The 21,416-nt window shown below is 38.2% G+C and overlaps 1 protein-coding gene across 4 annotated transcripts in view; it reads left to right on the top strand.

Annotated features, from left to right (window-relative positions):
* Positions 1-21,416, top strand: part of PDE3A (phosphodiesterase 3A) — a 242,932-nt gene that overhangs the window by 199,968 nt on the left and 21,548 nt on the right. For all 4 annotated transcript variants that reach the window (XM_048933942.1, XM_048933944.1, XM_048933943.1 and 1 more), the window contains 8 exons: positions 1,785-2,045; positions 4,303-4,457; positions 7,122-7,237; positions 9,526-9,745; positions 12,156-12,241; positions 12,710-12,879; positions 14,081-14,218; positions 19,191-19,302. In XM_048933942.1, coding sequence (XP_048789899.1) covers positions 1,785-2,045; positions 4,303-4,457; positions 7,122-7,237; positions 9,526-9,745; positions 12,156-12,241; positions 12,710-12,879; positions 14,081-14,218; positions 19,191-19,302 — 1,258 coding nt within the window. The remainder of the gene's footprint in view (positions 1-1,784; positions 2,046-4,302; positions 4,458-7,121; positions 7,238-9,525; positions 9,746-12,155; positions 12,242-12,709; positions 12,880-14,080; positions 14,219-19,190; positions 19,303-21,416) is intronic.

The following is a 21,416-nucleotide window of genomic DNA, read 5'->3' on the forward strand; positions in this document are numbered from 1 at the left end:
GTGGAGGGAAACAGCTATTGCTGGGACCTGATGCCCACGCTGTGCCATTGGGAAAGCGGAAAGGAGATGCTGAGCTCTACTTAGCTAAAATAGCACTTTCTTCAGGTACTTGTAAAGCCCTTTGTGAGAGTGAAGCAGTGTCAAGCTCTGTTTTGCTGTTCTTTGGTGTATTTTGAAGTTTAAATGATGTCACTGGTGAGTCATTCCTGGCTCTCCTGCTAAGCAGTCTGCCCAGCTCTCCATGCTGCGTACCTGACGCTCCAGGAAACCCATATGCTCTTTTCACAGACATTACTTCCTCTTTTGGAATTTAGATTTCACTAAAATATACACACACACAAAAAAAAGTACAGGATCTTCTGGAGTTATGTCTCAGGCAAACTGCTTATACACCTACTGAAAGTCCAAAACAGTAGGATTGAGTTTATATTTCAGAAGAATGGCAAAGGAAGAAATGTTCAGTCTTGGAGTGTCTTGAACCAGCAATTCCACTTAGAATTTGTGATGACAGTGCACCAATAATTGTGGCTGAAATGTCACTGCTGTATTCAAAGTTCAGAACTGACAAAAGATGTGCCTGCTGCATTTCTGTTCTGCTTCTGCACACATCCAGTCTCTCTTCCAGCACACTCAAAAGAACCTCAGTCTTTTGCAATTGTATCATATAGTTGTCATTTCACAGATATGAGACATATTGTGCTTTTGGTAGTAGATTGTTTCTTTTAGCAGCAATATATTGCTCTCTTGGGTTTCAGGACAGATGGTAATCAGAGCCACTGAATGTTGGGAAATCTTGAGGAAGTTCAAAAATGCATTCACAGATCAATCCTCTTGTGCATACACTGGAAGCCCAGTGCTCCAGCTGCGTTAGATTCCCTGTGCACCTGACTGTGTACAAAGGGGATTTGCCTAGGCCACAGTTATTCTGAAATGCACAATATACAGAACAGTATCTGCATATACTGAGAAAGGTGTACAGGATTTGCCAGTGATACAGACTGCTTTTTGGTGTTATTTCTGCTTATGCATCACTTCAGTTAACAATTCTTTTTAAAGAATTGTAAATTGTAAAATAGAGATACATATAAAACCTAAGGGAAAGCAAGGACTGCTTGAACTGGTCATGCAAAACTGTAATCATTCTCATTGCATCTTTTTGAATAAAATAAGCATTGAGAAATCCACTTTTTTCTCTTTTTTTTTTTTTTTTTTGTTTGTTTGTTTGTTTAGCTGTAGAGTTACTTGAAATTGGAAGTTTTCACCACTGCACCAGAATGCTGTATTTTAACATCATGGTGATATTTTTTAAATTTCAGTATATAATTGGGATTTGATCCTTTCATCTAAGCATAAGTACTGAACATAAATTAGTTGTCCTAGATCCCTCTGTGGACAGAAGAAAGGCAGCTCGCAAGAGGGACTCTTCCCATCCTAAGTTATGCAATGAAATTTATTTGTGCAAATAACCCCTAGCCATTGATTGTGTCTCCGTAGGGAAGGCTGAACAATTCATTCAAATGGATTAAGTAAACTGCAGATGCCAAAAGCCAGGAAATTAGATATAATGAAGCTCTGAACTCTTTGCATACTCTGAGCATTATGCCTGATGCTCAATCTACTCAGCATGATTCTCCTTACTTAAATAATTATTTCATGTTACTATTTTTCCATTCTGTTGCTAACTGCTTTAACAGAAGTTGCTGAGAAAGTTCATCATTGGAGATACTGCTCCAGGTGGTTGCAAACTTCTGTTCTCTTACCTGTGCTATTTTTGTCTTCTTCAGTCTTCTGGTACCAGTATCACAGTGGATATTGCAGTCATGGGAGAAGCGCATGGGCTCATTACAGATCTTCTGGCAGATCCTTCACTGCCTCCCAACGTGTGTACTTCGCTGAGAACAGTGAGCAACCTGCTTAATACACAGTTAACCTTCCAGGCCATCCACAAGCCAAGGGTGAACCCTTTGGTATCCTTCAGTGAGAATTACACATGCTCTGACTCGGAGGAATGTCCAGAGAAAGGAGAAAAACTAGCAATTCCCAAGGTGAGTATTGGACAGTAACTCCATCTGCCATCTTATGACTTGGCTCTCCTTTAAGGGACAGCGCTGTGCTAGTGGCAGATCTCTTTGGGCTTTTCCTTGTTCGATTCAGGTTACCATTTTATGTATTAATCATAGTTTTCCATAAGAAGAAAATTAAATAGACTACCTATTTCATAGTAAAACAACCCCTGCATATCCTACAACTCATGGCCAGCTAAACTTTTGTTCAGGCACCTTTAAAAGATGATGTTGGACACAAAAAATTCACACAGATGATGCTCATGTTTCCTTGTGGGTGCTCGTTGGAGCTTAAGAAAGAAGAAATGATCAGGAACAGGGCAAGCAAAAGCCTTTCAGCATCCAGACTCACAAGTCTGACTCATTAGTTCTCACGAAGAGTTTACCCTCCCACTCCAAAGATTTTTGACACTGCATGTGGGGTGACCAGAAGAATATATTACTGCCTTGACAGATGGCTTTATGAATGCTTGGGAATTCAACAGGGATATAATGATTGTTAACTGTCGATGTTTAGGAAGTTAGCAGCTAGAAAGAACAGATCAGCTTTGAAAAAGTATGAATTGTATGCTCATTGCTGATGAGCTGTCCTGCAAGGTCTGCATTTCACTTTCAAAGCCAAACCAAAATACTTTTGCCATGCAATCTCACTTGTAAAATTAAATATAGACAGCGTATATTGCCTAGTGAATGCTTTTAACTTTCAACAGTTGAAATGACACAGCCAGCATTCATTCTAGAATTTTCTGGCATCTGAACTGCAACACTTGTGATTCTTTTTAATTTATTTTAGTATTACGATAATTATTACCCTGCTTGCCAGTGTAACAGCTACATATATGGAATGGGTGTTTGCAGGTCTTGAAACACGAGTTCTAGTTAAGTTTAGTGCATGTGTGTGCAGTGACTGTACTCTAGGCTCTTGGAGGAAAGATTATGTGGAAGAACACTGCCATCACATGAGCAGACACAATGAACCGATTACAGTTTGTAGTTGCATAGTACCTAGTGAGGAGCAGAGAAAGGAAGGATGAAGAAATAAGTTAATATTACAGAGGAGTAATTTGACTGAAGAAATCACTGACCTGAATGCATTATGGTTCATATCATTAATAGTTTGCAGTCATTTATTTATGTGTCTAAATATAGATTTAGAGTCGTTACCTTAAGCATCTGACACAGAGTATTTGGGGTAAGAAATTAACTTGCTAACATATTTATCTGTGTGCTTGAGCTTCATACTTAAGAGTATCTTCCATCTTAACTTTCTCAACCCTCTCACAGAGACATTTTTATTTTAGTTCTCAATTATAAAAACTACAATGTAATTACCAGAGAAACATTTTACAAAACCATGGTACAAAGGCTCTCTGTCATCATTTCTTATTATCAGTGACTGCGTTCCAAAACTTTGGAAAAATAAACCATATCATATTAGAGAAAAGGAAGAGTAAGATGAAAGACAAATGCAGGGCGGTCAAGAAAAATCTTATGTAAAGGATGATGCTCTCTCTAAGCTTTTCAGAAGCTTTTTCAGAAGCTTGAAGTTGAGTCTTGAAGATCTCCATACTTGTAGACTCTACAACTTCTCTGGGAACCATTTTCAGTATTTGATCACCCTCACTGTATTTATTTGTTTGTTTATTTTACATTTGAAAGGAATTTCCTGTATTTCCATTAGTGCCCACTGTCTCTTGTCACTGGATCAAAAAGCAGATCCATCATCCTCCCTCTTTTTGCATTCACATATTTATTCACGTTGATAGGATCTCCCTTTGAGACTTCTCCAGACTGAACAATCGTGGTTCTCTCAGCCTGTTGTTTTATGGCAAGTATACTCCAATCCCTCAATCATTTTTGTAGCCCTGATGACTTGTTTAAGTGCTTTTGGCCGCATCATATAAGATTAACGTTTCCAAAGAACACCATTAATGTTCTCTGTCTCCATTGAACTCCAAATATTGGACACTAATGGCTATGGAGTTGTGTATATATAGCTTTCCTTGAACTTAAAATAGGGAGGAAATCCTGTACCTTCCAAGCACTTAGAGCACCAGCCTTTGCTGAATTCAGTGGAAGACAGACACCATATTATTTGGATGAATCCAGAACAAAGGTACCTTACCAGATACTGCCAGGTATATTAATCAAATGCTATAAAATGTTTTTCTTCTGCACGTTTAAAGTTTTCAGAAGCTTATAAACCTATATAGACTCTAAGCAAGTGATTTTTCTCTAGCGCTTACGAAGAAGTTTGCCTCCAGGACTGCTGAGACGAGTGTCCTCCACTTGGACCACAACAACATCTGCCACAGGTTTACCCACACTGGAGCCAGCCCCAGTGAGAAGAGATCGCAGTGCCAGCATCAAACCTCACGAATCATCTTCATCCAGGTTACATACTACTTCATCTCTCTTTTATGCCCATCTTTGACAACACTTCTTTGGTTCTGTGTGGTGATGTGCATCATTTAAAACTTATAACTCCAAACTATGTTTGAACAATTTCTACACATCTGAGTAAGTCAGGTTACCAAGGAAGTGTCATTCCCAATTTTAGTCAGATCATGCTGTAACTATTACTATTACCAGAAAGCAAAATGAAAACAACAACAGCAACAAAAAACAAACCGTTTATTCTAGCAAAGTAAAGGTTTCAGAAAAGTTGAGTGTTTCTTCTGCATTTAAAAATCTGTTGGTAATAGTGGAGAAGAAGATAGGACCTGAGAAGGCCCAGCATCCACAGAGGGATAATTTGGTTGAATATAACCCCAGAGCACTACTTTCATCAGCCTCTCTATCATACAGGGAGCCTAGGTGCTCAAGGCAGCTTGCAGAGTACACTGAATGTCTTGTGCAAGAAAAATACATGGCTAGCCAAACTTCCCTTTATAAGGAGTCCCATGTATCTCAGTAAAAGTAAATACAAAGAAGCTATAATCAAATGGAAATATTATTCCAGTCATCAGTCTGTGGTTTGCAGGGTGCATTTGATTTATACTGTTGATCCCAAATTCTCATGCACTATTTAAGCATCCTAAGATGGGAATACGAGGGAGAAGGAAAGAAATTAAATATTATTGTTGGTCCTTTTCTACAGTTGTTATATAACTGTGCTTGATGAGCCAACTGTACAGGCTATCAATTCTTTTTGCATTTAATGTCGCCAATTGTGTAATTATAGCTCTGTCAAGCCTTCCAGCCTACTGTTTGCAGTTCTTTTACAGTAGGAGAAAGCATATTCCAGAAAGGGGAAAAATGAAGCCCATAAGTAAGTCCAGCTTTAAAAATGTTGGCAAAGCAATACAGATTTACTCTCAAGGAAAATAATGTTGAACTGAAGGGGAAAAAAAATCCTGATTATCTGCCACTTCCCCTGTACCAAAATCAACCACACTACAGATCATAAAAAAGGGGTTGTTTCATGAATTGGAGAAGAGAAGGTGTGACAATGTTGGTCTGTTGGTCTGTGGTAGTTTCTGCAATAAGAAGCTGTTCATCTTGTTCCCTATACACTAGATTTCCATAGTCACAGATTTGCAAAAATCCCCCTTAAATCTCTGTTTAAGACTAGGAGTCTTATATGTCTTTGTCACAAAAATAGTAAGTCATAGTCATCTTTTAGCTTTAAATGATTTGGGAAAAAAAACTTCCCTATTCCTGCTTTCAGTCAAATCTCTGTCCGGTGAATCTTCCTTAAGAAGTCAAATGATACAGTTGTGGTGGTTTATTTCTTTGCCTGTTTTGTTGGTTTTGTTTTTCTTTATGGTGAACCAGTGCTTTATATTCTTTCTGCCAACTGACAGCCCTCCATTATGCCAAACCAAACCAACCAAACAAACAAAAAAACAACAAAAAAAAACAACCAACCAACCACAAAAGATGACGACAACAATAACAAAAAAGAGCTGGTTTCTATCTTTCTACATCATTACGTATTATAGAAATTTGAGGCAACGAAGACAACCAGCAGATGTTGACAGTGCAGTGCTTGCTTATTCATCACAGTAAAGTATTAGTGGAATTAAGACACGTTTTTGCTTCTTTCCCCCCCCTACCCCCCCAAGTTTGGCTAAGACTAGGCTGTTTTAAAAGGCTGTCTTCTGCCTTGTATGTCTCATCAATTGGCGTGGGAAGAAGGATGTGGACATGAGGCTTTCAGGAGGAGTGTGGAGCTTGAGAGACCTAGTGGATCAGTTCGGAGAAGTCTTTGTCCTCATAATAAAAGCCGAGTGCTGTCTCACTGCAAGAAGCTGACTTTTGATGACTGACCTTCAGGAGAAAAAGTGATAAATATAGTATTGCTACTTTACAAAACTGTTTGGCTTCTTCTGGTAAATGAACTAATAATGACTGAAAGCATGTCTCCTTTCTCATGTGAGAGACAAACATTTGATCATTGTCACTTTGCCACTCCCACAAAATACACATCCTTTTTTCCTTTAGAGAATTTAACATGGATCAGTAAGCAATGTTCTCAGGATCTGTCAGTAGGATTTATATCCGAGATGTAGCACTAGATATCCAGAGCACAAAGTGCTCCACCCAGGGAAGAGGCACACCACCACCAGCAGTAATGCAGTGCTCTGCTAAGCCTCTTCTGGTCTCCTGAAGTCTCTTCTATTGCCCAAAGGATTAATAGATATCTGTCTTCATGGTTGCATCAGAATCAAGGAGATATCAAGGAGATTGATTTTTCACTTACACTGAGAATTTCTGGCACTTCTGGTTGTTGTAAAGTGGTATTAAAAGACCACATAAATTTAACATATTTCAAGCCAATTTTGAAGTATCTTTTTAGCTGATCTTTGTGTAAGTGAAGTGAATAGGCATGAGGACAGATGGAATTCCAGGACTGCCTACATCGTAAATATTTTTTCTGAATATAATATTCCTCACAAATAGTAATCCAGCTAGCAGATAGATGCTATTTTCCTCATCAGAGATTTTGTGCCTTCTCAGTACCAGAAAGTTCTTGCTCTGTCTTCTGATATCTTCAGATTTTCCATGTAGGTTTTACTGTGTTGAAAAAGGCTTGTTTGCCTTCTCATTTCACAGCACTGACTCTTGGAACAGTTCCCTTCTGATGACAATCACAAAGAGCAGGTCCTTCTCTACGTCTTATGCCATGTCTCCTACCAACCACCTGAATGCCAAAAGGCAGAGCCGCCAAGGTGAGTGGTCGCCCATGGTCTTGTTGGACTCACTCAACTTCTTGGGAACTCGGTGACTAGAACATGCAGCTGCTTTTATTCTCTGCCCAATCTGTATATTTTGTTATTTTTCCATGAGTGTGAATATATCCATTTACTTTATTTAAAAAATAATCAGTGGCTTAAGATGGTTCCATTGGCAGTACGTAACAATTCTTGCTGGGAGTTGCTCTAGATAAATTTGTAAACCTATTAATTAACAAAATGTGTCTTAATTTATGCTTGGAAGCATAGTATTTTAAAGTACTGCTAGCTATATGTGTTTTGGCAAAATTCTCAAGTATAATTTCACATTGTATCAAAGTTACTGTTTTATTTCTTCAACTCTGAATGTTAAAAATTTCTGCAGATGGATACACTTAAAAAAAAATATATGTCATTCATCATCTTCTCTTACTTTGATTGTTACTTCTGATAGCAAGACGTTTTCTCTCACTTTTGGCAAGAAATTCTTAAATGTCAGATTATTCTAAATAGCTTATTTTTGTTTCTTTGTTTTACTTACCCTGGTAGGAAAATGTTCAAATGACAGGAGTCCAGACTAGCAAAAGAGAACTGGCTGTGATTAGAAATATTGTTGTGAAAGTCAATGTATGAATTCTGAAACTTGCGTTAAGTTGTTGAAAGATACATATATTGCATTCTGTGGCAGTCATAAAAGTTACCTGATAGCTTATACCTCAAATATAGTTAAAAATCCAACTTAATCTCTTGTTCGACTAGAAGGCTTAGAAGCGTTTTTAAAACATATTTTTGTCAGATAGAAAGCAGATCTCAGTAGCTGTGAAACAGAGCTTTATTTACAGATTATTATTACAGAACTTTATCTATACAGAAATAAAATTCCTGTAATTTAATTAAATTTCCATGTCATGACCATTGGATAACTTTTTAACTGCTCCATAGGCTGTAGCTTTCTGATCTCAGAACTAGTATATTATCTTCGTGGAAATCACTGAATTAAGACAGCAACATGAATCTTGTTTTCCGAGGAAATTCTGTAATCAAAAACTTAGATGATGTTGAATATCTCAAAATTAAAGTTTAGCAACTGTCAAAGATTATTTATTACTCATCGATGGGCAACAGAAATCATATTTTAACCTCACGTCTCATTAAGCTATCAGGAGAAAGCATTGGAACTATAGACATATATCCTGCCAACTTAAGCCAACATACGGCCTCATTCTAAGTTAATTGTGCCTGGAATGCATTTAGATAGCAGGCACAGTTCAAGCATGAAACCAGTTAAAGCTCCCAGTTTACATTATTCAACTCTGGAGATGAACATGGTAGATGAGCTGAGGTTGAGTTCCTACAGACTTTAGAACTGAGTTCATGAGGTATGCCTACTTAAAAGCATTTCCATTAAAGAGAGATGCTTTTTGCACCCCTATGCTTTATTGTAACGGAACCATTTTGTCTGAGACTAGAAAATGTAAGTTGGATTTGGAGAAACAGCAGCAATTTATATCACGCACTGGGTTCACTGATGCATTTCATTTTGGAGTGGTGCTGAGATAGAATTGAAGACAGGAAGAACAGTGCTAATGTTTGCACATGTGAATATTACTAGATTCTAGATCAGCAGTACAATACGATGTGTTACAGATAATGGTTATGAGTTTTCCATTGTGAGGAAGACATAATTGAAAATAAATTCAAAGTGCATCAAAAGAGGCCAGAATCAGGAAGGAATGCAGAAATGGCACCATAAGTAGAATATTTTGTATTAACATAATGTATAATTACTAAGAATTGCTTTTTTAATTATTATTCTCTATATATTGCTAATAATCTCACATGTAGAAATCCAAATTTGCTGAGAATGTGGGTTAGCCATTCTTGTCCCTTCTGTACAGATGAAGACAGTAAAGCGAGGAGAATCTGTAGATAAGTCTGGGGACTGGCTTGTTGGAGTTTGGTGCTTCTGTTACTAGAACGTACTGATACCAGTAGTGACGTTCCCAATGCATGCTTTTCATTTCATGCCTTCTACTTTATTTATCCTACCCAGTAGGGAGAATGCTTTGAGCACAATCTTCTGCAGGTGAAAGCAGCTGATAGTAATGGAGCTTCATCATTCTGTGACAGCCATCAGCTTGGCTGAGAGTAGAGGAGAGTTTTTTCTCTATTTTTCATTTTGGAAGCTATGCTTCTGCTTATGTATTAAAAGAGCACTATTTGTGCACTCAGTGAACTTGACCATCTACTGCTACTGTTAATTGACAAGATTCTTTTCTTGCCAGGTATCCCACCAAATATTTCACCACTCACCTCTCCATGCCATTCACCTCTTCAAGGGACGCCTGCTACAAGTCCTACCGGAAAGACATCTTCTGTGTCATTTCCAGACTCGACAGATACTGACACCAAGCAAGGTTTAAAACCACACAAAGTCTTAACTGCTACTCAGAGTGCACCTAGCCTGTCAGAACCTAACATCAGCCCCTCTGTCATCTGCAGCAGGTAAGATGGTAGTTTGACATATGTTGGATCATTTGACATTGTCTCACAAACTTTAGATGCATGTACAAGTTCTTGTAATCTGCTACAGTATTGATATATTTAAGCAGTTCTCAGTGTGTAATTGTGTAGGTTGCTGCTACAAAGTGATTTTACAGTGAAAGACTGTTAGCTACATACAGCTTTTACATGTCTGCTTCATGAACGAATGCTTCATCAGTAGCTTTCAGACCTGAAAGTTGGATTTCGTGCTAATAGCTTGAGTTTCTCATGCCATGCTGCCAACATGAGCAACCACTTTGAGGTTATAGGCCAAGTCTTTCAAAACAGGCACCTGAGGTTAGATACAAAAATATAACTGCTAGAGTTTAAAATCTGCTGGCCTATAACCCTCTGCCTACTGTCTGATAGAAGTGTTCCAGCAGTGCCTGAAGAATAAGGAATTTGGAGGACTGGCTCAGGAATGGAACTTGTCTTCCCTAAGTAGAGTCAGATTATGTGGCATTGGGATTTTTTTCAGAACTCACCTGCTGCTGAGTTCCTCTTACTGCCATGAGTTACAGTAATGGTTTAATTTCACACTTTAAGGCGTCTCGTTATTAGATTTGTCAAATTAGGCTACTGGAGCTTTCAATATATGTCCAGCTCAGAATAGCTGTAAACACTGGTATTTAGAAGCTGGCTCCAGTACAGTTTCAAATTGATCTTACCTTTTAGTTGTTACTTTTAATTTAGTAGTAAGTTGTTTGTGAGTATTGGCTAGCCAGCAGGCACCATGTTTGAGCTTTCACAGTGTAGACTGCTGTATTCGTGGTACGTGGTGTTCTATATTTACTGCAAAAAACCTGCCTTGCTGCAAAGTAATACCAACTTGGCAAGCCTTTGCAACCAACAAATCAACTCCCTCCCTCAACAACAACCACAGAGGTAATAAACTCTCAATGGATTCTGTGCTTTGAATCAGATCCATTCAGGCGATGGATCTGATTCCATCAGCAGTTTTGCTTTCAGACAAAGTGACATATGATAAGACAACCAAATGTGAAGGTGTTATTAAACATGAGCATGTACTAGGCAATGCTGTTAAAATAATGTTTAAGTCATGTCTCTTAATTTTGTTTAGTGGGTGAGGCAGGTATCTAGTGAAATAATGTTCAAAAATGCTGTGATTAAGAACTATATTATAATCCCTACATGTAAAGGGGATTGGTTTAAAGTGTTTTGTTTGGGCCACACATACTAAATAAGTATGAATTTCTATGTGATCTGAAAGCAAAAAGGTGCGTTCATAATAACACTAAAGCCTTGTGACACAACCAGTCAGAGGCTCTGTTCTTATTTACATTTTGGCTTGTTATCACTGACCTTATGGTCAGTGATAACATGGATTTGTAGTTTTATTTTAAATTCTTTCAGATCTTCATGATTGCAGGATGTACCAAATTCCAGAATATGTTTTTGATGACCCTGACAAATAGGATTTCAGCCATTTTTGTATGGTGCTCTTACAATGATGTAATGTTTCTAGTCTGAAGATTTACCAACTTAAATACTTTTTTAAATTTTCTCTTTGCAAAGACTATTTGTACCACAAAATATGAAGTAAAGCTAGAGAAAGATGTTAAAATGTCAACATGGGAAAATTTGTTATAATGCTTCTAAACATTCTTGCATCAGGAAGAATGGAACATCGTTACCTGAGATGTTCCAGCTAGCACTGTACTCCTGCTTAAAGGGAATCACACAAAAAGAATAAAGCATTTTAGTGGAAATAAAGAGCCAGGCATTTGGAAAAGCCTTACTATTACAGTCCTTCCCACAGAGTCTGTTCTGGCAGCGATTAAGCAAATTCTTTTGTGTTGTTGGTTTTTTTTGCTAAATGTCTGAATGCCAAATCAGTCACCTTGTATTCTATCCCACACTCCCACTTTGTTCTGCTATAGTTGGTTTGTTGTCACTGCAGTAATGGCAAAATAACTTTCTGCATTATTACAGAGAAACAACGTGATGATGTTGAAATGCAATTATATAGCATTGTACGGCATTCTGGCAAATTTTCACTCTTTAATCCATGCTCATAGTGCAGCTGTAGTACAAATAGTACAAATTTTTGTTTGTTTGTGTGTTTTGTACTGGTAAACTTATAAATTTAAAAGGTGTCGTATAGTTTAACTGTAGGCAACACAAATTAATTGCATTGGTCGGATAATATAAGGTATAAACCTGTCTTTTTCCATTTCTGTCTTCCAGTAAAACTTCAGCTCACTCTTATAATTTTGTCTTTAGAATACAGTCGATGCCATAGCTTGCAATATATGACTTAATCATTTATTGCCAGCAGGAATTCTTTTTCCATAAGACTATCCAATGCACGTGGTCTTTATATTGTGTATGTTTCTTGATGTTGTTTCAGCTGCGGCAGACCCTACAACCAAATAGAAGCTGGTGATGGTACACTAGATAGGAGTGATGGTACCACCCACACCCTAAATAGAACAGGTAATTCTTTGTTGAACAAAAGCTTCTCATCCTTTAAAATGTAATAGTTGTTCACTGAAAGGGCAGATATGCCTCAATCTCACAGAAAGAAAACATATGAAGGTGAGACCATACAAACTGCCTTTGAAGCTTCTTTCCTTTCTTGCTTGTTCAACCCCTGGAAAAGTCTCATGAAGAATATAGATACATTGCAAAAATAAATATGGTTTCCCATACGGTTTAATCTAAGCTAGCCAGCACAAATAATGGCCATCAAAATTTTTCCTGGTTTTCAGTCTCTGTTCCAATTTTTTACACTCTGCAGGATATATGCTTTAATACCTTTGGACAGCTTGTTCAACTTTAGACCCAGCCAAGCAGCACAGATGTATTATGAGTCAGAGATCCTGTTAATATTCAGAAGGTCACAGGATGACATTCTTGCAGTCCATGCTGTTCATACAACCAGCTTTGTTACTTGTTTTCTAGATGATCCTGCGCAAGCCACTTCTGACTATGAGACCAACAACAGTGACAGCAGTGATATTGTACAAAATGATGATGAAGCAGATTGCTCCAAAGAAAAGGCACGGAAGGGGTCTGTCTGTAGGACGTATGCACCTGAGACCATCATTCTGCATCCTTTGATACCACCTGAGGTAGCTTGTTTAAATTCTGTTGTCCATACTGGCTGAATGTATGCAGAATCTCACAAAAAGAAGAAAGAAGAAAAAATAAATAACCCTCTAGGGCAGCAACAGATTTAGTCCATGATTTAAAGCAAAAAAAAAAAATCATTATGCTCATATCTTTTAGTAGCTTCTAAGCACTGACCACCTGTGAGGCGCTAACCATATATTTTGATGAATTAGTATAAGCTTATGGATCTGGCATTTGGCACTTGTGAAGCATCTGGCTTCTGTGTTAGTGTTGCCTTTAAGGGGAATAGATCGAAAGGAAAAGAAATGACCATCTCAGACTACCAGCATGATGTACTGTCTTCCTGCTCAGCCACTTCACCTTCTCAATGGCCTTGCAATCTTGATAATATATAGCGAGCCTTCGTTTAAAATAAGTGAACACTTCCTGCATGATATCATCATCATCAGATGTCTTGAACGTAAGAACACTGACAAGTGTTGATCTTCTCACAACTGCTGTATTCAGCTGTGAATTTGATTCAGAGGTTATTTTTTTTTTTTACAATCTGCTGTACAACTGGATTAACAAATTTAACTTGGTTTGACCTCTTGAAAAAATCGTTCTAATCTGTTGAATCGGAGTTGGACATGCTGAAAGCAGGCATTTTTCCTGAGATATTTACTCATTTACAGTTTCATAGAAGTAAAGAAATACAAGGAAGTGTTCAGGAGAAATGTGATAGTAGGGGAGTACCCCATCTTTTGTTTGCAGGCCTGGAAAGTGGTGGTCTCGATTTGGTAAGTCTTCCCTAACAACATGCTCCATTAACCAGGATAGACTGTAATGGATGTGTCCTGATGCAGAAGGAGAAACTGAACATTTTCCCCTCTGTACTGCAGCAAATTTTACAATGAAGAAAACTCAGTTGGAAATGAATGAATGGTTCCCATGAATGAATGAATGAATGAATGTCTGTCATGGATAAGTTCAGAGACTGATGTTTCATAATACAGAATTTCCTATCCATGTGAGCGAAACAAATTATAAAAGAGTGTCTAGCTGCAGGGCTGGTAGAAATGAGGACAGCTCTGCTGAGCTGAATAAAACACCATTGGCTTAGAAATGATTCTAACATGACCTTAGTTTTTCAGAACATAAATTTTTTGCATGAGTTGCTTCACAGAACTGAAATTTATTTTATTCTATTTTCTGGCATAGGACAAGCCTGTACTCGCTCCTGAGCCTCTGGTTATGGACAACTTGGATCCTCTAATGGAGCAGCTTAACAGCTGGAACTTCCCAATCTTCGATTTGGTAGAAAAAATTGGAAAGAAATGTGGTCGGATTCTCAGTCAGGTAAGAATGACATCTCATCTGTGATGACTCGCTAGATTATTGAGATTTATTTGACATAGTGCTAAGACCCATAAGCTGATTATCCTATAAATGATGATCTCTGATACGTAAACTAGAGCTGACAATGTGAATTCCTTGTCAATAAATTTCTTACTTTTAAATTCTCATCACTTTTAGTTTAATAATGTGAAAGAAAAAAAAAGCTAGATACCTATTCTCTCTGCTTCTGTTCACAAACAAGTTCACATAAACCCTTTTGAACATCCTTACCTATCTGCAGGATCTGCTTTCATCCCTTACCAAGTATTTTGTGAAAGGATTTCTTATGGGGTCCACTGTGGGAGAGCTAAACAGTAAAAATACTCATTTTAATGCAGGAAATCCTTTTCTATATTGGAGACTTCAGTCAGGCAGTGCAAGAAAGTAAGGTTTCAAGAAGTGGGGAAAAAAATAGTCTTTGCTATATTTCCTCACCTTTAAAGAGTGAATATTTTGGTAGTAAATTAAGATCATTATTCTGTAAAACTAATTTTCTATGAATGGGGATGTGAGAGCCTTCTGCTCTTTCTTTTCAGATGTTGATTTTTCATTCCCTTCTCTATGTTGAATGCAGATACTGACACAGCCCTTCTGTAATCAGCACAGTTGGTATCAATTCCATAATCAGTTTCTTGGCTGAACTCTGCTCTGTGGTTTCCCTTTTCCTAGCATATTGACATTTTTTTCTCTAATTGAGGTATTAAAGTTCATTAAATGGAAAATGAAGGAATTATATTTAGGATGGTGAAGAGAAAAAAAAAAAAAAAAAAACACAGGAGACTGATATAGTATTACTTTACAAGGTATTATGTAGCGATGAGCACTGGAAAGAAGTATTTGTTTATTGGTATGTGGGAAAATTAACACCCACACACAAGCAGAGCGGCCAGTCGGTCAGATCTGAGAGCATGGGCTGCCTTTTATCATTCTGTATTTTTCAAGTACCATATATACCTACCCAGCCTACCAACTCTCTAGGTTAGTTTTGGAGAAACAGGCAAACTGTGGCTGGATATGGGCATTGGTATATATTCACCATTGATCGAGACAGCCGTGCGATACGCAGGAGGCACGTGATTAACATTCTCTTCTACATGTTCTTTGTCATGATTTTGTTTAGCAGCAGAGCATCTTACAGACTCAGGAATAAAACATAAAGAAAAATAGAAACATTTCTAGTGTCATAACTAGCAGTTTGAATGAACAAAAGTTTCTTCTAGCTTTGTCTGGCTACTTGTGTAGGTCTTAGACACTTTACCAAGTTGCATGGAATTCTGTACCTCTCAGGACAATTTCCTTCTGCTGCCCAGGCTTTTCATTAAGACTCCACACTCTGTTTATGAACATTTTCTTCTTGAACATATTGTTCTGTGTACATTCTCACTGTTGCAGTGTCACAAAATGAGGCCTATGAAATTGAATAGAGAAGCATAAATAAGTAATATTTGTGAAAATTTACCATCTTCTGTAGCAGCTGTTCACAACAACTCCCACTGTCTTAGAGCAAAATGTAGCAAGTTCAACCTTGTTCTTAAAATAACGATAATTTCTATTGTTCTTTCCTCCACCTACTAAGATGTTCCTAACAAAATTATTTTCAGAAGTAAGAGATCCAAAATAAGCAATTTGTTTTCTGCAGATAAAACGTATTGTCTTTTTCTTGTATCATTTCAAAATGCTGGATAGTATCAACAAAGGAAAACAAAAGCTCTAATGATTTATTCTCTGCTTTTTGCCATTAAGTGGACTCATCCACTAAAAAATAAGTAAATTAACAAGCTGAATTAACTATGTTTGTCTTGCTAGGTTAAATTTATGAGATGGAACAAAGTGGAGTTGACATGTGCCTCTAGGGAGGCATTCAGTTTAGAAAGCAAATGCTGGCATAGCGACTTTAAAGCTGCTTGGGATGTCTGTTTCTTCTTTTAGTAATGTTAAATTTATTTAGATATATAAAAAGACCCTGAACCAGTTGGTGGCCATAGAGGCATCTATGCAAAATACAGTGGAAAGCACCCTAAACATGGCACTAACCAATATGCATAATAGGGGTTAGGGAGGAATTTGCATACCAATCTAATTTCAGAAAGGAACAGCAAAGCTTCCAACTGAGATGGTGCTTCACAACAGGCCATAAAGTTAGATAATGCTTTCAGTCACAGTTCTTACAACTCCTACATAAATAAAGACCTGCAGAAGAGAAACTCTGGAAAGCAAATAAAGGATGTGTTAAAGGATAGGCTAAGGTCAAGATCTCTCTCCAGCTTTTATTGCAAAGCCCCGAGAAATACAAAACATTGGTGGTACTCCTGCAATTTATGTACATCAGCAGCATTGAGATAGAGTGCAAAGAGGAATATTCGGACATCTCATAATCATGCATGACTTCTGAAGAGAAAAACTGCAGCAAGGATGGGGGGAGTAGGGAAATGCTAACCTAAACCTTGCACAAGTCCTCTGAGACTTGAATGTATGCCCCTTACACCCAGGAGAGGAGGTATGCATGAATGACAATCCCCACTTCTAAAAAAGCTTCCATTAGAAATCATAAGGGAGAAGCACTTGTTCCTGTTCAGGCAGCAGCATGAAGGGTAGCTGTGTTATAAATGATTCACCCAAGCATTAGCATCTGTAGCAGAGACAAACAGAAGATGGAGGCAGAAGGGAGGAGGCTGTGAGAGCATACAATATGAAGTGGCCGGGCATTGTCACAGCTTCTTCAAGGCTTGTGTCCCCTAGGTTGTGGGGGCTGCACCACAGCTGTGGGTCTAAACGATTATGTGTCTGAATGACTTGATTGGCATTTTCTCTGATGACCAGAGAAAATAATGCCATTTCACTCGTGGGTCACGGGGAAGAGCTACCATTCATATCCATCACAACCTGCTTATTTTCTCACCAGCTGCAGAGTTCTCCCCAGAAAATCCAAGGGGAGGGAAAAAAACCATGCTTTTATTACATGTTTTACTTAAGGTCCCTGTTCAGTGTTGGTGGAGTAGCACTGTAAAGTTTGGTCTTGCAGGTTAATATTTCTTTATCCTTCCCCTCTGAGGACAGAGACATTTAGCACAAAACATGGAGCTCATCATTCAGTGATCTAAGACTGGTGTGTGAAATACATTATTTCTATGTATGAGAAAGGTTGAATCAGGACTAATTCACTTCAACCACCATTCCAGATAGATTAGCAGGATTCTATGTGCCTTCTAATCCAAATTACACATAAAGACAGCCTCTTGGTTCTGCCTCAGTAGAGCAAGATCCCAGTTTTGCCTTTTACAGCCTCACATTTTCTTTTCCTTCTGTGAAATGACACTACTGGTTTTCACCTGAGATGTCTCCCTCCTTTGTAGACTGCATCTATTTAAATATAGAACATTGGAAATCACAGAATCGTATGGGTTGGAAGGGACCTATAGACATCATCAAGTCCAACCCCCTGGTAAAGCGTGTTCCCTACTGCAGGTGACACAGAACGGTGTGCTGATGGGTGTTGAATATCTCTAGAGAGGGTGACATCACAGCCTCTATGGGCAGCCTGTCCCAGTGCTGTCCCCCTCAAAACAAAGGAGTTCTTCCTTGTGTTTGTACGGAACTTCCTGTGTTCCAGTGTGTGCCCATTGCCCCTTGTCCCATTGTTGCTCACCTCCAGAATGTCTGCCCCCATCAACTTGACTCTTGCACTTTAGATACGTATAAACAGTGAGGAGATCCTCTCTCAGCCCTTTCTTCTCCAGATTGAAGCATCCCAGGTCTCTTAGCCTTTCCTCATCTGGGAGATGCTGCAGGTCCCTAATCATCTTTGTGGCCCTTTGCAGGATTTTTTCTAGGAGATCCCTCTTTTCTGAACTGAGGAGCCCAGAACTGGGCACAGTATTCCAGATGTGGCCTCACCAGCACAGAGTAGAGGGGGAAGATCCATTCCTTAAACTTGCGGAAGGAACTTCTCACAGGTCACAGTTTATATATGTGGTGTACAGTAGAAAATAGCTGTGGATAGCCATTTGGTTTACATTAGGGTGTGAAACTCAGAGCAGAATTTGTAATAATTTCTTATCAGTATAGCACTCATCCTTTCAAATGTGTCTTAAGTTGTTTAGCTCTAGACAGACCATTACCTGATAAATGGCATGAAAGGGACAATATTTAGCTAACAGCAGTAGATAAATAAAGAAGCTGAAAGACTTCAGGGTCTGATCTATGAAAGAAGTTAAGAAGTGATACAGTAATTTTAAAATGTACCATTATTTTCTAAGTTCAAGTGTATTGTGCATTTTGTCCATTTTGCAGTTGCTCCTGTCTGCATTTCTGAACTTGCATCTCTCCTGAACACCCCCTCACTCAGTCATCACATTCTCCTTTTTGATGTATCTTCTCTTGGATGTCTTCAGCAACTCTAAGCTGCTTGCTGCCACTGAAATCGTAAAGTCATTTTTCCCATTTGATTGACAAAATGGGAAGTAAAGGAAGGAGATGATGCTGAGAACCCAAATCATTATGTCCTGTTTCTCATTCTTTCACTTACTCCCTCTTTTTCTGGGAAATGAATTGACTCACGAATGCTTCTTGAAGAAGTTTGTGGGGAAATTTTCCCAAGACAGTAAGGAGCTCTGGCTATCTGCCTGTGTGTATGCTTCTGAAGTGCTTGCAGACTGTGGGAGATCCATGTGCCTGAAAGGAAGAGAAGAACATCTGGAAGGATGTATTGAAGGAACAAGAACAGTTTAGTAGTGATAAGTTGTCTGTTTGTCTGTGCTACGGAAATGCAAATAGCTGCTGCTATAGATGGATCAGATTACGTGCTTGATAAAATACTACCAAGAAAGCAGAATTTTGTGGGATGATTGGGCAGAACGGTTTTTATATGTAATTTTTAGATTCTTTCTGGGCAACTTAACAGAATGCCGTTTCTTTTTTTCTTTTTTTTCCCCAGGTATCATACCGGCTTTTTGAAGACATGGGGTTGTTTGAAACCTTTAAAATTCCAGTGAGGGAATTTATGAACTACTTCCATGCCTTGGAATGTGGATACCGAGAGATACCTTGTAAGTAAACATTCCCAGCAGATAGTAGCACTTCCTTAAAGCTTTGGGTATTTTCCATACACTTAGTTATTGAAGCATTTTTTCCTCTTATTACAACAGGTACTCCTTTTTTTTAAAGAAGATGTCCTTTTTTATTAACCTTCTTATATGATGAAGGAGATCATACACTTTCCACATACATTGTTTCAGAAGACAGTTGTGCAGTGTCTATATACAATCAATGAATATACAGATGATACAGTATATTGAGAGCTTGGCTTATATAATTATTATACTAGAGCAGAAAAGGACATTCACCCTATCCTGGGCTTGCATAGGAAACTCCAGTGGAGTAGATCTCCAGAAGAGTTCCTTCCCCACTGGTAGCCAGCTCTTAAATGGGTCTAGGAGAGGTGGAGCCAGGCTCCACCCCTTCCTGCAGCACAGGTGAATTGTCTTCACCTGCACTCCCATGGCTGACTCATTGCTTGCCTCAGGTGATTAATCAGAGATTCAGGCCATGATTCAGCAGCCCCATACAGTCTAACATAAATAAATAATAGAAAAGGGTGTTTGAAAAGCTAAATAGCAATAGCTGACCGTACTGTATGCATGAAATCATTCATGTTTTCTTGATTACTAAGAGAGGAATATTTTTCCTGACTTCTGCTCCATCACTGACAAATAGATGGCTATTTAGTCAGAGGCTAGTTTTATTCCATAAGCTCACTCATCCTCTTTCATTGCATTTACTGTTTCATGTTGTTTAAAAATAATTTATGGGAAATATTTTTGCAAGCTTGCAACCACATGGAACTACCATATATACAAAGAACAGTTTTCTGATGACATGTTTTCTGATGATGCAAGCGTACCCCTGTCCTAGCTGGAGTTCACTGAAACATTCCCTCCGTGGGAGATTTGGATTTTTTACTATTTACAGAAATAGTGCAATGTTATCAAAATAGACATGCTTTGTAAAGCAGAAAAGGTAGACGAAGTAGTTGGGTGCGTCCTGCTCTTCTTTGACTACACCTAGGCTAGTATTTTTCAGTGTGAATCATTTATTCACTGCTTTCAGTCATCCCCAAAGTATTTGCTAATTCAAATCTAACTTAAAGAACACTTCAACCGTGAAAGACTATTTTTCTCTCTGGAGAAGAGAGGGAGTTACCGCCCTGTTAACTGGCAAATAAACCCTGTGCTGAGAAATATAGGACACCCTATTTACTCCCACCTCCCAGAAAAATGTCTGAAAAATTGGTGCAACTTATGTAGTCTCACTCTTAAAATATTAAATATAAATTGGAACAGCTAAACAGTGAGGAACTGAAAGCAAGCTGTGTCAGAATGCCCTCCATCCAGCTGGTTTGGACTCTCTGTTGGGAAAGTGGGACAACAAATTTCAAATCTTTCCTTGTGTTTGAATCTGAGAGGGATTATAAACAGCAGATTATAGCCTGAGGCCTTGTATATGAATGTCCGGCAATCTTTCCTCTTTGTTTTCAACAACTTTCAACACTTCTCTACTCACAGGGGCTCAGGAATTTTTGTGAATCTAGCCTTCCATTTATGTGGCTTTTCTTATGTGTATTTCATGTTACAGCCAAATATTTTTTCTAATACATAACTAATTTACCTTCCAACTTTTCATTTCTGTGAAGGAGTAGAAAACAAAACAACTTGCTTTGATTAAACAAGTCTTTTTGTCTGGTTTCTGAACTGAAAAATGACCGTTCCAGTTGGATTAAATTAGTACAGGTTTCACAAGATGTTCATCCAGCCTTTATCCTACAGAAAAGCTTTAGAACCCTGTGCAGAACTCAATTTTGCATGAGGATATTAGTACTTCAAGAAAGACAGGAAGGAGATCTCTTCCTTATTTTCCTTTTTTATTTCCAAAATATATCCATTCCTATGCTGCTTACTGTTTTGTTGTTACAAAAATAATTAAAGAATTGTAGCTCATGATCACTAACAAATATTTAAAGGGAAGGATCACAGGAGAGCAAGAGATAAAAGTTAGGGGTAAATACTACGGTCAAGTGGCATGACATTATGCCCGCATTTAGTGAGCAAAATGACTGCAAACTGTAAATATAATAAATGTTAGTGTATTACATCCATCTGCCCTT

Source organism: Lagopus muta, chromosome 1 (assembly GCF_023343835.1).
Source record: "Lagopus muta isolate bLagMut1 chromosome 1, bLagMut1 primary, whole genome shotgun sequence".
NCBI classification, from domain to species: Eukaryota; Metazoa; Chordata; class Aves; order Galliformes; family Phasianidae; genus Lagopus; species Lagopus muta.